General features: G+C 41.8%; 2 protein-coding genes across 2 annotated transcripts; both read left to right on the top strand.

Moving 5' to 3' along the window:
* Nucleotides 1-7,084: 7,084 nt before the first annotated feature.
* Nucleotides 7,085-7,771, top strand: LOC139920418 (claudin-4-like). Its single transcript, XM_071910431.2, has one exon. The coding sequence runs from the start codon at nucleotides 7,085-7,087 to the stop codon at nucleotides 7,769-7,771; it is 687 nt and encodes a 228-aa protein (XP_071766532.2).
* A 3,897-nt stretch (nucleotides 7,772-11,668) lies between these two features.
* On the top strand, nucleotides 11,669-14,085 carry LOC139920424 (claudin-3-like). The gene has a single exon (XM_071910438.2). The coding sequence runs from the start codon at nucleotides 11,855-11,857 to the stop codon at nucleotides 12,506-12,508; it is 654 nt and encodes a 217-aa protein (XP_071766539.1). The 5' UTR covers nucleotides 11,669-11,854; the 3' UTR covers nucleotides 12,509-14,085.
* Nucleotides 14,086-14,289: the final 204 nt, after the last annotated feature.

Raw genomic sequence — 14,289 nt, 5'->3', positions numbered from 1 at the left:
CTGCCTATAGGAAGTCAGACACATAGACATGATTTCATGGTTACATTCTTTAGAAGCGTAGAAAGTCACAAAGTCCACGAAAAGGTACACAATGTACAAAGTCTCCTATTATGCTCATGCAATGTTAAAATCTGTGCTCTTTTTCGGAATTGTTCTGAAATTTTACTTTGAGATACACAAAAAAATGACTATTCAAAGGGAGAAAAATAATGAAGTGTGAAAATTGAAGAGGCCATGTGAAATGGGGGGTCGCCTTTAAGAAAAGCCCTGTTATATTCTGCCTGTGTGTGTTGGCTGAACCAGACTGAAGGTTGATTGTGAGCGAGAACAGACGTGTTTTCTTGTTCAGAGGAGTTCACAGGAAAGGAGCTTGCATTTGATATTAACGGGAAATTAGCGTTGGGAGGGGGCAACAAAGAGAGGGCAGTGTAAAAACAAAAGGGATATGAAATATGGCCTGTCTGACAGGCTTGGATGTTGCAACTTCTAAAACTTAACCTCCCACACTGTAACCCTGACTTGAAAGGAAAATGGCCAAGTCTCTGAAGTTTGGCTCCGATCTGTCTGTCGTTCTCTACACTGTCCAAAGGGAGGCAGCAGCTTCTACCTTCAAAACACTTATGTCATCTCACTTGCCTCTCTGTGTGTGTGTGTGTGTGTGTGTGTGTGTGTGTGTAGACAAAAGTCCCATAATTCCCCCTGAATCTAACTGGTAGTATGATTCGAAGGCTTGGTTCTTTGAATGATTCACAGCAAACAGAGTTAGGCTGAGATACAACCAAGATGAGACCTCTATATCTTATCTTTTTCAAATATTATCTATTTAGATACGTGCAGTTTCGTATGAACCCACAATAGTACAGTTCATCACAACAGCACACTTCATCAGTATGCACGTCACGCAGCATTACAACACACAAGTTGGACTCAGAGCGGGATGTTTGGTCGGTCCGGGAGCTTCCTATTCACAAAGAGAAACAGGGATGTCTGGGTGGTTCAGAAAGTGTGGCATCATCCAGTGTTCAAAGAGCTTTTTAACTGCAGTTTTAATGTGTCCATAAATCTCTTGGCAGCCCTTAAATCCAAGGCTCCCTAACTTCTTTCAAAAGGCCTTTTACTTAGTAACTGAGCGTCCCGGGAATCCTCTTATGGAGCAGCAGCGCCACCAACCAGTGACCCACTAAAGGTTGACTGTGCCAATCCCAGGCATTATTTGAAATGAGCTCCTCAAAAGAAAAGACCGGTGATTGGTTAAGAGATCTTTAAAAAAATCTGAATAACGGTATATGAGTGGGATTTTGTGGGGGCAATGAGATTGGTTCAGTGCTGTCAATCAAGCTCAATACAACACAGATAAAGTTTTCTGCATAATTTCAAATACTATGTGAAACAGGTTTACGATCTCCCACCAGGGCAACATCTTCTATTACATTATATTGCCACACAGTTATCTTGACTGATAAACAGCAGGCATTTTTAAGAGCCTGCTATCTTTTTTAGGATCTAAGACGAAGTGTTTCAATTTCTAGTCCAAGTGAAAAATTGTTTAGTGCTAGTTACATGCTTGCCAACTGTGAGCATCTTGGCAAATGAAAATATAACAATGAAAAATAAAATAAAATCACCAATAACAGTTGACTACTATAACTTAACAACTAAGATTGCTATTAAAATACACTTAGCAAGGCCTACTATGGTACATATGTAGGGTGTCTACATATCCCTTATTTCATTCAAGGGTCAATAAAGCATTCAGATGATTTAACTCCCTGTTCTCTTGTACTTTTTGCACTAAATGGGAAAGTTCAAATTTAACAATGTCTTTTATTTCAAATTAACTTCTACTTTGAGTGTAGAGTTTTAAATGTTACTTTTTAGATTTTTACACCAGTAATTTTACTTCTACTTAAATGAAGAACTCACCCTCTTACATTGTTATATATCATCAATTTATGATGTTCAGTGAATTCCAGGAGTTCCAGTGAATTTCCCTCAACCTGCCTCGTCCGGACCACTTCTTGTTAGTGATTTCCTACGTTTCCCAGAATGACTTCCCACATCCCCCAGAAAACTCGCTTGGACCTGCTGTATCCAGCTGTTGGTTTCCTGTGTAGGTGGAGGGAGCAATAACTAAAGCGATAGTAATGGAAAGAGAGCAAGAGTTTCCAGGAAAAAATCACACCCTTACTCAAAACGCAACCTGTCTTGTGGCTGCAGTGCATTCTGGTCTATTGAGGCTGCTGTTGGTGGAGAAATTGGTATCTCTTCCTCTTCTACGATGGATTTCTCCCTGTATGATTGTTGAACGTCGGTGCAAAACGGTGAGTCTAGAAACAAGCCGTTTCTCTTGAATTCTGAGAGACTGACACCAAAACCTGCCGTTTAACGTTGATGTTTTAGATCATTGAAAATGTTTCTCCTATTAAACTCTATTGTAGCTGCTCTGGAAATATCTGGACATGACGTCACATTATCTACATTTGGCCAGTTATCCACAGGAACAAGAAAAATACCAAATGCCAAACAACAAAATGGACCCCGGGATGTGCGGAAGAGGATTAGGGCCACATGTGAAAAATGTATTTGAGTTCTGACTTTAAACTCAGAATTCTGACTTTTACTAAGAATTCTGACTTTCATCTCAGAATTCTGACTTAAAATTCTGACTTCATCCTCAGAATTCTGAGATAAATCTCAGAACTCAAATACATTTTTCACGTGACCCTAATCCTCTTCCGTAGAAATGCAAAGCACATTGCCAGTAGCTGTTTTTTTAACAGTGGTAAAGTGTTTAAGGGTGAATTTTTCCTTAAAGTAAAATTTCTGAAAAGTGACAGTACTTCTACTTGAGCAGGATATTTTGATACTCTTTCCACACCTGGGTTCAGGTTAATTATGAATAGGCACATTGGCTGATGAATTGCTTGCAATCTGTGTATGCTATTTGAAACAAACAAACAAACAAAATAGTTAAACCTGCAATTCACATGCCTTTTGAAATAACATCACTGCACGCCTAGTTTAATGTGACCATAGGTCATTCAGTTGTGAATTCTCTTCCTGCACTCTCACAGATCCAGGAAGGCACATGAGCTAACAAGCGGAGCACGGATCGTAGAGAGCTGAGATAATCCCTCTGCCAACTGAAACTCATTTATCAACTCTTGTGGGAGATAGGGCTGTCCACTGCTGAGTGAAACTCCCGCCACTGTTTCCAGCCTACTTCCATGGAAAAGAGCTGGGGCGTTGTTACTCTACATGGAAATGGATTTAACTATCAGCAACAACTCTTATGCAATTTGTCTTCTGTGGTTCTGAATTTATGATTTATTATCTGTTGTGAGGGGATATGTATGACTATTGGGAGGAATTGGGAGCTGAAATAAACAAAAAGGAGAGTAGAGGTGTATATTTATGCCATGTGCTGGATAAAAGACTCATGAAAATGATTCAAAAAAGGATTATCTGGATTAGAGCTCCTTTCTTAATACTTTATTCAATGCAATGCAGTGTTTCGACCCTGAGGTTTTCTTCAGGCAATTTGTATTAGGAAGGGAGCTCTAATCCATCTGAAATAAACGTCTCATCTGGTAGAAATCTCCCAGTCCCTTTCTAATTCAGGATGCTAATGTTTTTCAAAATGTTTTAAAAAAATGACTTAGACACTTCAGCTATTAATGAAGCAGGGCTTCATAGTTTTGAATTCAGAACATTAGTTATTGAATTGTCTACTTCTCTCAACCTGGATGTGACAACAAGCATGGCTAACGCTAATGTAGCACATGTGGCACTTCAGCTTACGTAATACCTGCCTGTAGACCATTGTAGTTTAATTTGTTAATGTATTGATTATGTTTACTTATGAATTGTGAAAGACTTAGCAGTAGTTGAAGTAGTAATAGTTGTTGTAGTAATGTTGCTGTTGTTATTATCTTACTTTGTGATTCTTAAGCCCATAGCTACACGCTGCAGGTGAATAGCAATAGCGGCTCCGTGCGATGGAGCGCTCCAACATCAAATAATATTTCTTATTTAACCATGCAAACAAAGGATTTGATAATATTGGCCATTAGATATGCTTTGAATTATTGGCAGATTGTTTCCTTCCTAAAACACAAGTTAATCTCAGTGAATTACCATTTATTATGCTTTATCTTATCGCGGTTATGTATGACTCGATTAGCCATTGTTTAGTAGATGTGTTAGACTAATACTGAGGTGTGATAAGGTGCACACGTACACAAGATAAAAGTGTGTTAACGTGTGATTGTGCCAGCTAGCACTGCTGTGATCGTTTGGACAAATCTGTGACACTCACCCATGTACACATCCATGCACACACACACACACACACACACACAGTCATTCAGATAATGGGGCCAAATGAGAAACCAGCAACTATTGCATCATCATGGTCTACTTTTCTAGAGTCATGCTGAACTTGAGAGGTGCAGTTGTTTTATGTGACTACGTGTACATGCAGTTATCCGGGCATTTATATCTGTGGGTCAGCGCCTCTCTGGGTCGGCTCCAGAGCAAAACATTATTGTTGCTCTACTCTGCCAGATAATAGATCAAAATGACACCTACCATGATCCACAGCGCTTTTTCATTTCTGCTGGACATTTGGGTGGCCTGTGCATTGCATGAGGCTTGCTCATGTACAGTATTAGTGGAAAAAGTCTTAAAGGAAAAATCCACCATAATTATTGGCAATGTACCTTGTAATTCAGTACCCATTTTATTGTTTGTTGGTATATTTTCCTTATTCTCGCAGATTTGTCGCACTAACATATTTCCGGTGCAACAGCTACAGTTTGATAGTAGAATCAGGTTTTGGCGTCAGTCCCTGAGAATGAAAGCGCAAAGGCTTCTTTCTAGACTCACCATTTTGCACCGATGTTCAGCAATCATACAGGGGGAAATCCACCGCAGAAGAAGCAGAGAGACCAATTTCTCCACCGTCCGAAGCCTCAATAGACCAGAATGCAATGCAGCCACAAGACATGTTGTGTTTTGAGTAAGGGGCACAAGTCGAGAAGAAGAGAAAGGGCTTCTTAGACTCATCAATTTGCACCAACGTTCAACAAATCATACAGGGAGAAATCCACTGTAGAAGAAGCAGAGAGACCAATTTCTCCACTGACACAAGCCTCAATAGACCAGAATGCAATGCAGCCACAAGGGGCATGATTCTTGCCCTTTCATGACTGAGAACTCTTGCTCTCTTTCCATTAGTATCACTTTCATTATCACTCTCTTCACCTACACAAAACCACAGCTGGATGCAGCAAGTCCAGGTGAGTTCTGTGGGAGATGTGAGAAGTAATTTTGGGAAATGTAGGAAATCAGTAACTGAAGCAGAAGCGGACGAGGCAGTTGAGGGAAAGTGGACAACAACAACAAAGCAAATTACACAACTTCATCACAAAATAACCCCTGGAATTCATTGAACATCACAGACTGATGATATCTAACAGTGTAAGAGTATCTGACGGTGGATTTTTCTTTTAATCATTGGTATGAACGGCGCCACTTTTCCCAACAGGTCAATGACAAATCATCTCATTGGCAGCTTAAGAAGGACATAGACTAAACGTACAAATGTTTGATACATTACCACTGTCTAAATCAACATACTTCAGTTAATACACAAATAGCTTTTAGACATTCATCACACTGTTGTTGTTGGAAAGTTAATCTAAATTTTGTGTCATAAAAGGCTCCCGAAAATGAATGCAGAAGGATTTGTTTACACGATTTTTCAAAGTTAAAAAGAGGTCTGTTGATGTCCAGTAGCCATCTACCTATCTATAAAATCTCTTCTTAACATTTCCAGTTTGTCATTAACTCAAATTTATGATTACACACATGACCCAGTAGAGATGTTACACGCCTCCTCAGCTTTAACGGTCGTACAATTATGTTTTATTCCCAACTATAAAAACAGAACGGCTCACATCACAGCACAACTACAATAACAAACAGACCCATGGCTTTGAGAAACTTTAGTAGATGTTTATAAGCTCAAGTACATAAGTGTTCTTTGTTAACATTAGAGCACCTTTTGAATCCATCTATCATTTGGACGGTTTGGAAAGAGTAAGATTGTTGCTACATTCCCTGATAAGTGATAAATTCTTTTCTAGAGATAAGCAGACTTTAGATGCTTCTTTCTAGTACAGTAGGCTTTAGCATTTCATAATTTAGAGTACCTGACCATTCCCCCCATCTTCCTAACACACACACACACATACACAGAAAAAAATCAGACCATCATCGGTCAAGATAGAAGATAGAAGTGCACAGAATTTGTACCCCCATGTCCCCCCTTGTCTCTCTCTCTGTCTCTCTCTCTCTTTCTCTCTCTTGCTCTCTCGCTTTCTCTCACACACACACACACACACATCTGTCAGAGTACATGTGTGTGTCCACTCCGGGATCATGTGGTTACCTATCAACCACATAACAAGCTCTACCTTGGCCACTCATTACCCACCGACAGCAATAAACGGGACGTGCCCAGCGCTACTATGTGCAAAAGGCTAAACCATAAAAAGTACTCTTCATTTGAAAAAACACACACATTAGTGCACACACACCCAGGTGGTAAATGTGGCCAATGCCCAGGACTCACTTGATTGGCTTGGTTTGGCGAGTGACGTCATCCGTTAGGTGGGCCTGACCACTTAGTAATAAAACGATACAAAGATAAGGGTCAGTGACTCCTTAACTGCTGCAGAACACGGGATAACAACATCTGAATAGGCACGAACACAGGAGAGATATTGTGCTTGTGGAGAAAACACACCCTGGAAAATCAACATTTCCGGATTCAGCAACAGCTGCACTAGCAACAGATCACACAGGAGGAATAACTGGTGGATAGAAAGGTCGACAAAGAAGAGCTTTGAAAGGCACAATCCACAAAACCTTGAGATATCTGTTGGAAAATTAAAGGTGAAAGGAAAACAGGGAAAACCGGAAGGAAGAAACAACTTGATAAAGAAAGACAAAGAGGAGGGGAGACGTACTTGAAGGAACTTTTTATTTTTTAGAGGGGGACGCCTGCCTTGGGTGCAAGATGGTGTCGTTCGGACTGGAACTGGTCGGCGTGACGTTGTCGGTGCTCGGCTGGCTGCTGAGCGTGGTCAGCTGCACCCTGCCCATGTGGAGGGTCTCTGCCTTCATCGGCGCCAACATCGTCACGGCCCAGGTGTACTGGGAGGGCCTGTGGATGAGCTGCGTGGTCCAGAGCACGGGCCAGATGCAGTGCAAAGTCTACGACTCCATGCTGGCCTTGCCTCAGGACCTGCAGGCCGCCCGGGCGCTCTCCGTCGTGTCCATCATGGTCGGGGTCGTGGCCCTCCTCATCTCCATGGTGGGGGCTAAGTGCACCAACTGCATCGAGGAAGAGGGGGTGAAAGCCAGGGTGATGGCTGCCTCTGGGGGAGCCTTCATCGCGGCGGCTCTGGCCCAGCTGGTCCCCGTTTCCTGGTCGGCGCACACCATCGTCATCGAGTTCTACAGTCCCATCGTGCCCTCCGGCCAGAAAATGGAGATCGGGGCGGCGCTGTATCTGGGCTGGGCGGCCGCGGCCCTGCTGCTGGTGGGGGGGTCCATCCTCTGCTGCAGCTGCCCTCCCCAGGAAGACAAAACCATGAGGTACAGCGTGCACCCCCAGAGCCGCATGGCGTACTCCGCCGCCCCGAGGTCGGCGGCCCCAAGGTCGGCGGCCCCGAGCTCCTACAACAGGAGAGACTATGTGTGAGGGAAAGGGGGGAGGACAGAGGAGGGATCAGAGGAGGGATGAAGGAGAACGGTAACCTTCTTCACTGTTCATATTTTTCACGAGTTCTCCTTCTTATCTGCACATTTTCAGGAAATGTGTATAGAAATAGCTATTTGCTTACTAGGGGAGGGTAAAAGAGTCAGAAGCAGGCATTGTGTGTTCTTTGTGAATATGTAGGATCAAAAAAGTGTGTGAACATAAAGTACAAAGGGAAAGTGGAAGCTCTTTTTTGGAAGTTTTTATCGCCGTGAAGAAAGACAGAAGAAAATGCCCTTGCATGTGAAGAATACAGTTGTTGTATTATACTGTTTACACTTACCATAGGTCTACGGACATTTAGAATAAAGCAAGTGAAATTCATATTCACAATTCCCACAAAAATTAGGCAGACATGAGACAAGATATGGTAAGAAATGTTTGAATATGTAGGCTGTGGTCGGAGTTCAGAAAGGGATTTGGATTTTGTAGCCCAAAGTAAAAGCTCATATTTTAGATATTTTTGTTCTGTTTCAATTACCATTCATAACATTTTGATCCTTTGTGTGTGCATGTCAAGTATAAGACTGTTAACTGTTGTAAAGCAAATAGAGGTGACTGTTGTGACTGTATATGGTCATTTGTTTTTGTTTTTTTTGTTTTTTTCCAGGGGAACAATATTTTTCATGCCACAAATAGATTATTCAGGCGTCGGCTTAGTCGTGAGCGTGAAACATTGTACAGTTGAGCAAAATGTTTTCACTCCATAGCAAGGTCAAAATGGCGGCGTGTACAATATAACGTATGAAAGCAAAGTTAAATTAAATTAACACTTTGTTGGGTTTGTAGATTATATGAATGATTTTTATTTTTATTTTTAAATCTAACACATTGCACGCCGTTTCATGCGGCTCTATTAATATATTTTCTACAAAGGTTAAAGCTTTTATATGATATTATGTTTTGTTGTATTACCAATGTATCTATTTGTTGTGATTTCAGTGTGGTTGTCAAAATTGATACTACTTATCTCATATTTTCATTAAAATGTATAATGAGGCATGTGAAAATGGAACATTTTAAATGGAAAATATTTGACTTATGGACTGCATGTTCTGTTTGTAGATGATTATCAAAATAATTGTACATAATATAGTAATAAACAAAGATTTGTACAATGAAGCACCATTATTTCTGCCTAATTTATTCTGCTTAGGCATAACAATGATTGAGAGAAAAGAAAAATAAAACTAAAAGCAGTACTTACTGGGGCTTGGCCAAATAAGCAGGGTTTCAGTTTCACATACTGTCCGTGAAGAAGAGACATTTCAAGTTAATACAGTCATTATAACATGAGGTGATGAGCACTGAATTTAAGACAACAAATGAAAAGTACTGAAATGAGTTACACATTATGGAAAATGTATCATATGCTTAAAGGATTTACTTGTATTCGTTATGACTTGTTATGACTAATTTTACAGTAAAAGTATGATAAAATGTCAGTATTTGGGGAGGTTGTTGATTTGGAGAAGATTACAGTTTCAGTCTTACTGAGCATTTCCACACGTCAGAGTTGCGTGTGGCAATTGATTTCTTGCTGATACTGTTATAGAGAAATCTGATTAGCACAGTTTGAGTGCCTGGGCCTTTTCAAACTCCTCTCTGGTTGGTACATGACTCAGTCAATCAACTGGTCGATCTGTACCACAGACCGACTCCCTTCCCTTTTTGAATAGTCAAATTGTTTCCCTATCTTTTACCAGCTGTGCTATAGGCAAAGGACTCAGTAGTGCAACCTGTTAACTCAGCACAGTTCGTATTACTACACATGACTTGACCAGGTTGTTGAGGATAAAATAATGGCTTGTTGTTGATAAAGCACAATTATGCAATTATGAAATTTGTTCATGTCATAACACATAACCTTAATCTAAACTCTCTCCTTCTTCATGCCTGACTTCAACACTTTCCCAAGCCTCAACCTAACTTTAATTGCATCTCTAAATCTAAACGTATCCCACTAAACAACACTGAATAATGTCAAAAGAGCTTTGTACACCATAGATTAAACACAAATACACAGGCTTGCAGGAGTGTCTTAGTTTTGTTACATGTGCAGTCACTGTGCTAATACTGTAACTTACATAGTTTACTATTGACAAGAACTTCACCATTTCTGTCTCTGCGTCTGAACGTGTTGTGCTGATGCAACCACCTGATCAACACAGGCTTATTGATACCGCATACAGATTGTAGCTGTTATCTCAGGCTCTACGTCTACATGTTACAACTGATGTTGTTATTACACACACACATGTGAGCAATAGACTGATAAAGAGGAACGGCAACATCATGACAAACAGAGCCAGCCCTCTAGCTTGTTTTGTGTGAATGTGTGTGTGCATGTGTGTGTGTGTGTGTGTGCGTGTGTGTGTGTGTGACAAAACACACACCTTATCATTCAAACCTCAGGCTTTAGAATTTGAGATCAGTGATGTTTCCAAAACATAATATCTAATCTTCCAGAATGACTGTAATCACATCCTTGATAAAGATGAGCCAAAACCCTATAAAATGAATAATACAATAAACTAATTTGGTATATTTTCTGCTCAAAAAGGTAATTTCTTTGGTAAACTTCATTCAGATTCAGATTACTATTTAAAATATAACCCATGTACAGCAAATCAAGACTCTGTAAAGCAAGTGTGAGATGTTCTGCCGAGTCTTAAGTGCATCCTCTGCATCCAAATTTCTTTTCCAAATAATTGTGGTGCATTTTTATTTAGAATTACAGATCAGAAAACTTTTTAAAAGAAAATAAATTTCTGAATTTTCTGAATTTGCCTTTTTGACTAATCTTCACTGAGAATATTCTGGCAGCAGTAACTGTAAAAGCAGAACAGACTTGTGCTGCAGAATATTTGGGGCCCTTGGTTCACGCAAACGCGTGTGTAGTGCAGATCACCAGGAAATGTTTGTCCACAGTAATGAGTTTAAACCGATACTGAGATGATCGTGCTGTCTGTATGCTAAGGGTGTCTGAGGGCCAACCTATTATGTATTCTCTCTGCTCATATTTGCTCTGGGTGCAGTTATTCCGGTTTCCAGCGGAGCTTTGGCCATGTTTTCCTAACCTGAGACCTGACCGCTTAATACACCCACACTACTGGAACCGGGAAGTAACAAAAGATCAGCAGTAGCAGAGGGCCAGTCTTCTCATGACCTGAGTGGTTGTGTGTGTGTGTGTGTGTGTGTGTGTGTGTGTGTGTGTGTTTCTATGCTTACTCACAACAAGGTTTTGAACCACTCCTCCATTGTCCATTGTGGTCGACTTTCCATTTTTCCTCAGGGCAGTAGGAAGAGGAAGAGGAGGAGCAGGAGGGGATTCTCAATTCACTGCATGTCTTTGTGTTTGTTGGCAAACCAACAAATAGTTCCTCCTCCCTTGCTATGTTTTAAACAAATTGTGTCATTATTCCTGAATTTTAAAACTCTCAGAAGACTGCTGGCTTCTCTGTTAGCACCTCATTTGACACTTGTTCACTCCACTTCTGTCAGGTGGAAAAATGCTGCGAGACAACAACAGTTAAAGTCTAGGTGCTTTTTTGTAGTATTGATTTTTCTTCCTGGAGGTAACAGTAAGTCAGAGGGAGTCATCTTTCCTGTGATTACCCCTCCACCACCTCTCCACCTCCTGCCCCGCCCCTCCCCTCCCCTCCAGCCCATCCTCCCTATCCTGAGTATTCACTGTATGAGTGCAGGTGGTGTTTTTGTTAGGCAGCTTCAGACACCCACCCTGTGACATCATCACCAGGGGACTCCTCCCCTCCTCATCTCGCTTCCCTGAGGTATAAAGGATCTCTGTTTCCGTGGCAGCATCTCTTAGCTACATCACGCCCTGTTAGAGCTCCTCACACTTTTCAAGGTAACAGCACAGAACAAAGAGCCTGCAGAGGAGACGACTCTTTACTTGAATCTCAAAAAGTTTATTTTTTTTGCAAGTTCTAAAATCTCTGGACTGACTTGTCATACCCTCGTTCCACCAAGGACAGGTGTAGGAGACGAAGCCAAAGAACCAGGATGTCGATGGGCTTGGAGATAGTGGGCATTGCCCTGGGAGTCATAGGGTTTATCATTGCCATTGTGGTCTGCGCCTTGCCAATGTGGAAGGTGACGGCCTTCATCGGAGCCAACATCGTCACCGCCCAAACCATCTGGGAGGGTTTGTGGATGAACTGTGTGATCCAGAGCACGGGCCAGATGCAGTGCAAGGTGTACGACTCATTGCTGGCCTTGCCTCAAGACCTGCAGGCCGCCAGAGCCATGACCATCATCTCCATTATCCTCGGGGTGCTGGGGGTCCTGATCTCCATCGTCGGCGCCAAGTGTACCAACTGCATCGAAGACGAGCCGTCCAAGGCTAAAGTCATGATCATCGCCGGGATCTTCTTCCTCCTCGCCGGCCTGCTGGTCCTCATCCCCGTTTCCTGGACGGCGAGCACCATCATCCGCGATTTCTACAACCCGCTCCTGACCAACGCGCAGAGGAGGGAGCTGGGGGCCTCGCTCTACATCGGCTGGGGCGCCGCCGCCCTGCTCCTGATTGGTGGAGCGATGCTGTGCAGCTCCTGCCCCCCCAAAGAGAAGAGGTACAAGCCCCCTCGCATGGCCTACTCTGCCCCGCGCAGCACCAGCGGCGGGGCCGGCGGGTACGACAGGAAGGACTATGTGTGAACCTGAATCATCTGACAACCTGATCTGAGACGGAGGATGCAACAGAAGAGAAAATAATCTTTGTTTATTGCACATAAGTGTTTTATTTTTTATTGTTTTTGCTGTCACAGAGAAATCGCAGGGTGAATCCCCCGAGAAGACTCCGAGATGAAGGGATGTGTGTGTAGTAATGTTACTTCTACTGCTTGGTTTTTCCTGACATGTTCATTTCCACGATTTCAGTGCCACAGCTGTAGTATGTAGTTCAGCATGTATTTCAGTGTTGTAGGATGAAAACCTTGTATCTCCAAAATGTCAACTTTTCAGGAACTAAGAAAAATAGCCACAAAAAACACCAAAATTAGAGATACAAGGTTTTCACATGACAATGACAATATGTGTCATGTAGCAGAGGCTCTCATCTTCAGATCCTGAAGCATTATATTTTCAAGCATATCATCACCATAACGTTATTTACTTGAAATCTTAAAATGCATCCCGAAAGCCCGTCCCCTTGAGTATATATTGTATTTGTACAAAATGACTGTGGCATTATGTGAACATGGAAGCCCCTGCTGTTTTGTGTGCGTAGCTCTGTCGTTTGCTGTTGGCTAGTTGGTGTCGTGTTTCACTGAAACCTTCAGTTAAAATGCTGTGCTTCACTTCATTGACAATGACAAGGAAGAGCTAGCTCTCATTTTACATGGATTTGGTTGTGTGATTGTGTGTGTGTGTGTGTGTGTGTGTGTGTGTGTGTGTGGGTGGGTGTGTGTGTATGTGGGTGTGTGTGTGTGTGTGTGTTTTGCATGTATTTGGTTCTGAAAGTTTCTGCTGAGACTGAAACTGAAGATGGATGTGTGATATGGCCCCGGGTAACAACATCATGGTTATCTTCTTCCTCACAGTTTCACTGTTTGAGGACATAGGAGAGACTATTTCAGTTGGTGCACAAAGTCCGAGTGTGTGTGTGTGTGAGCGTGTGTGTGTGTGTGTTTATTATATATTTCTGAAACAAAATGTATTTTTATTGTATTTTAAAGCCATATATTCCACTATGTTGCTGTTTTAAATGTAAATTTAGACGTGTCTCAAATAGCTTTGTATTGTGTCTTATTTTTTGTGTCTTTTTTTAATCATGGAAGTCTCTAAGAAGTGGCAATAGTGTGAAATACATGAGGCCTCGTCTTCTGTTTGTCAAACAAAGAGCCAAAGGACTTGTTTAGTGAGGAGAGGGCGGTACTGTCTGCTTGTTTGTGTGTGTGTGTGTGGCGGGGGGTGAGAGAGACAGAGAGGGGGTGAATGAAACATTACTACAGTTTGTGTTGTTACAGGATGTTTGTTTCCAACCCCTCACAGAGCTACTTGCCCTGAAAGGAGGTTTGTGTATATAACTGAAATATTTCACTCCCTCCCTCTCTTCTTCTGACGCTCAAATGTGCCACAAAGAGTAACTTCATTTTTTACTTTGGTGTTAAATTGTCTCATATTTACACATACTTTGTTAGAAGCTGACAATTCAAATAAATCGCTTTAGGCTGTGTATATTTGTGTTTGAATTTCAACTGTCCTGCAGAGCTCAATAAAAGTCATGGCAAGAAGTTGTTGTGTTTCTCCTCCTGTGCTCCAAGACGGTGACAGTCTTTCATCCATTTTCCACAACACTAAAACATTCGGGAAACAGATCAGCATGTGCTACCAAAACAAACAATTCAAATCAAACCTCTTATCAGCTTTCATCTGTTCATCTGCCAAACCATAACCAGACTGTAGTCAGGTCTGTGTCACTCTGTCACTTTCCATCC

This window comes from Centroberyx gerrardi, chromosome 11 (assembly GCF_048128805.1).
Source record: "Centroberyx gerrardi isolate f3 chromosome 11, fCenGer3.hap1.cur.20231027, whole genome shotgun sequence".
NCBI lineage: Eukaryota > Metazoa > Chordata > Actinopteri > Beryciformes > Berycidae > Centroberyx > Centroberyx gerrardi.
Note: the sequence above shows the minus strand (reverse complement) of the source record. Positions and strands in the feature narration are given on the sequence as shown.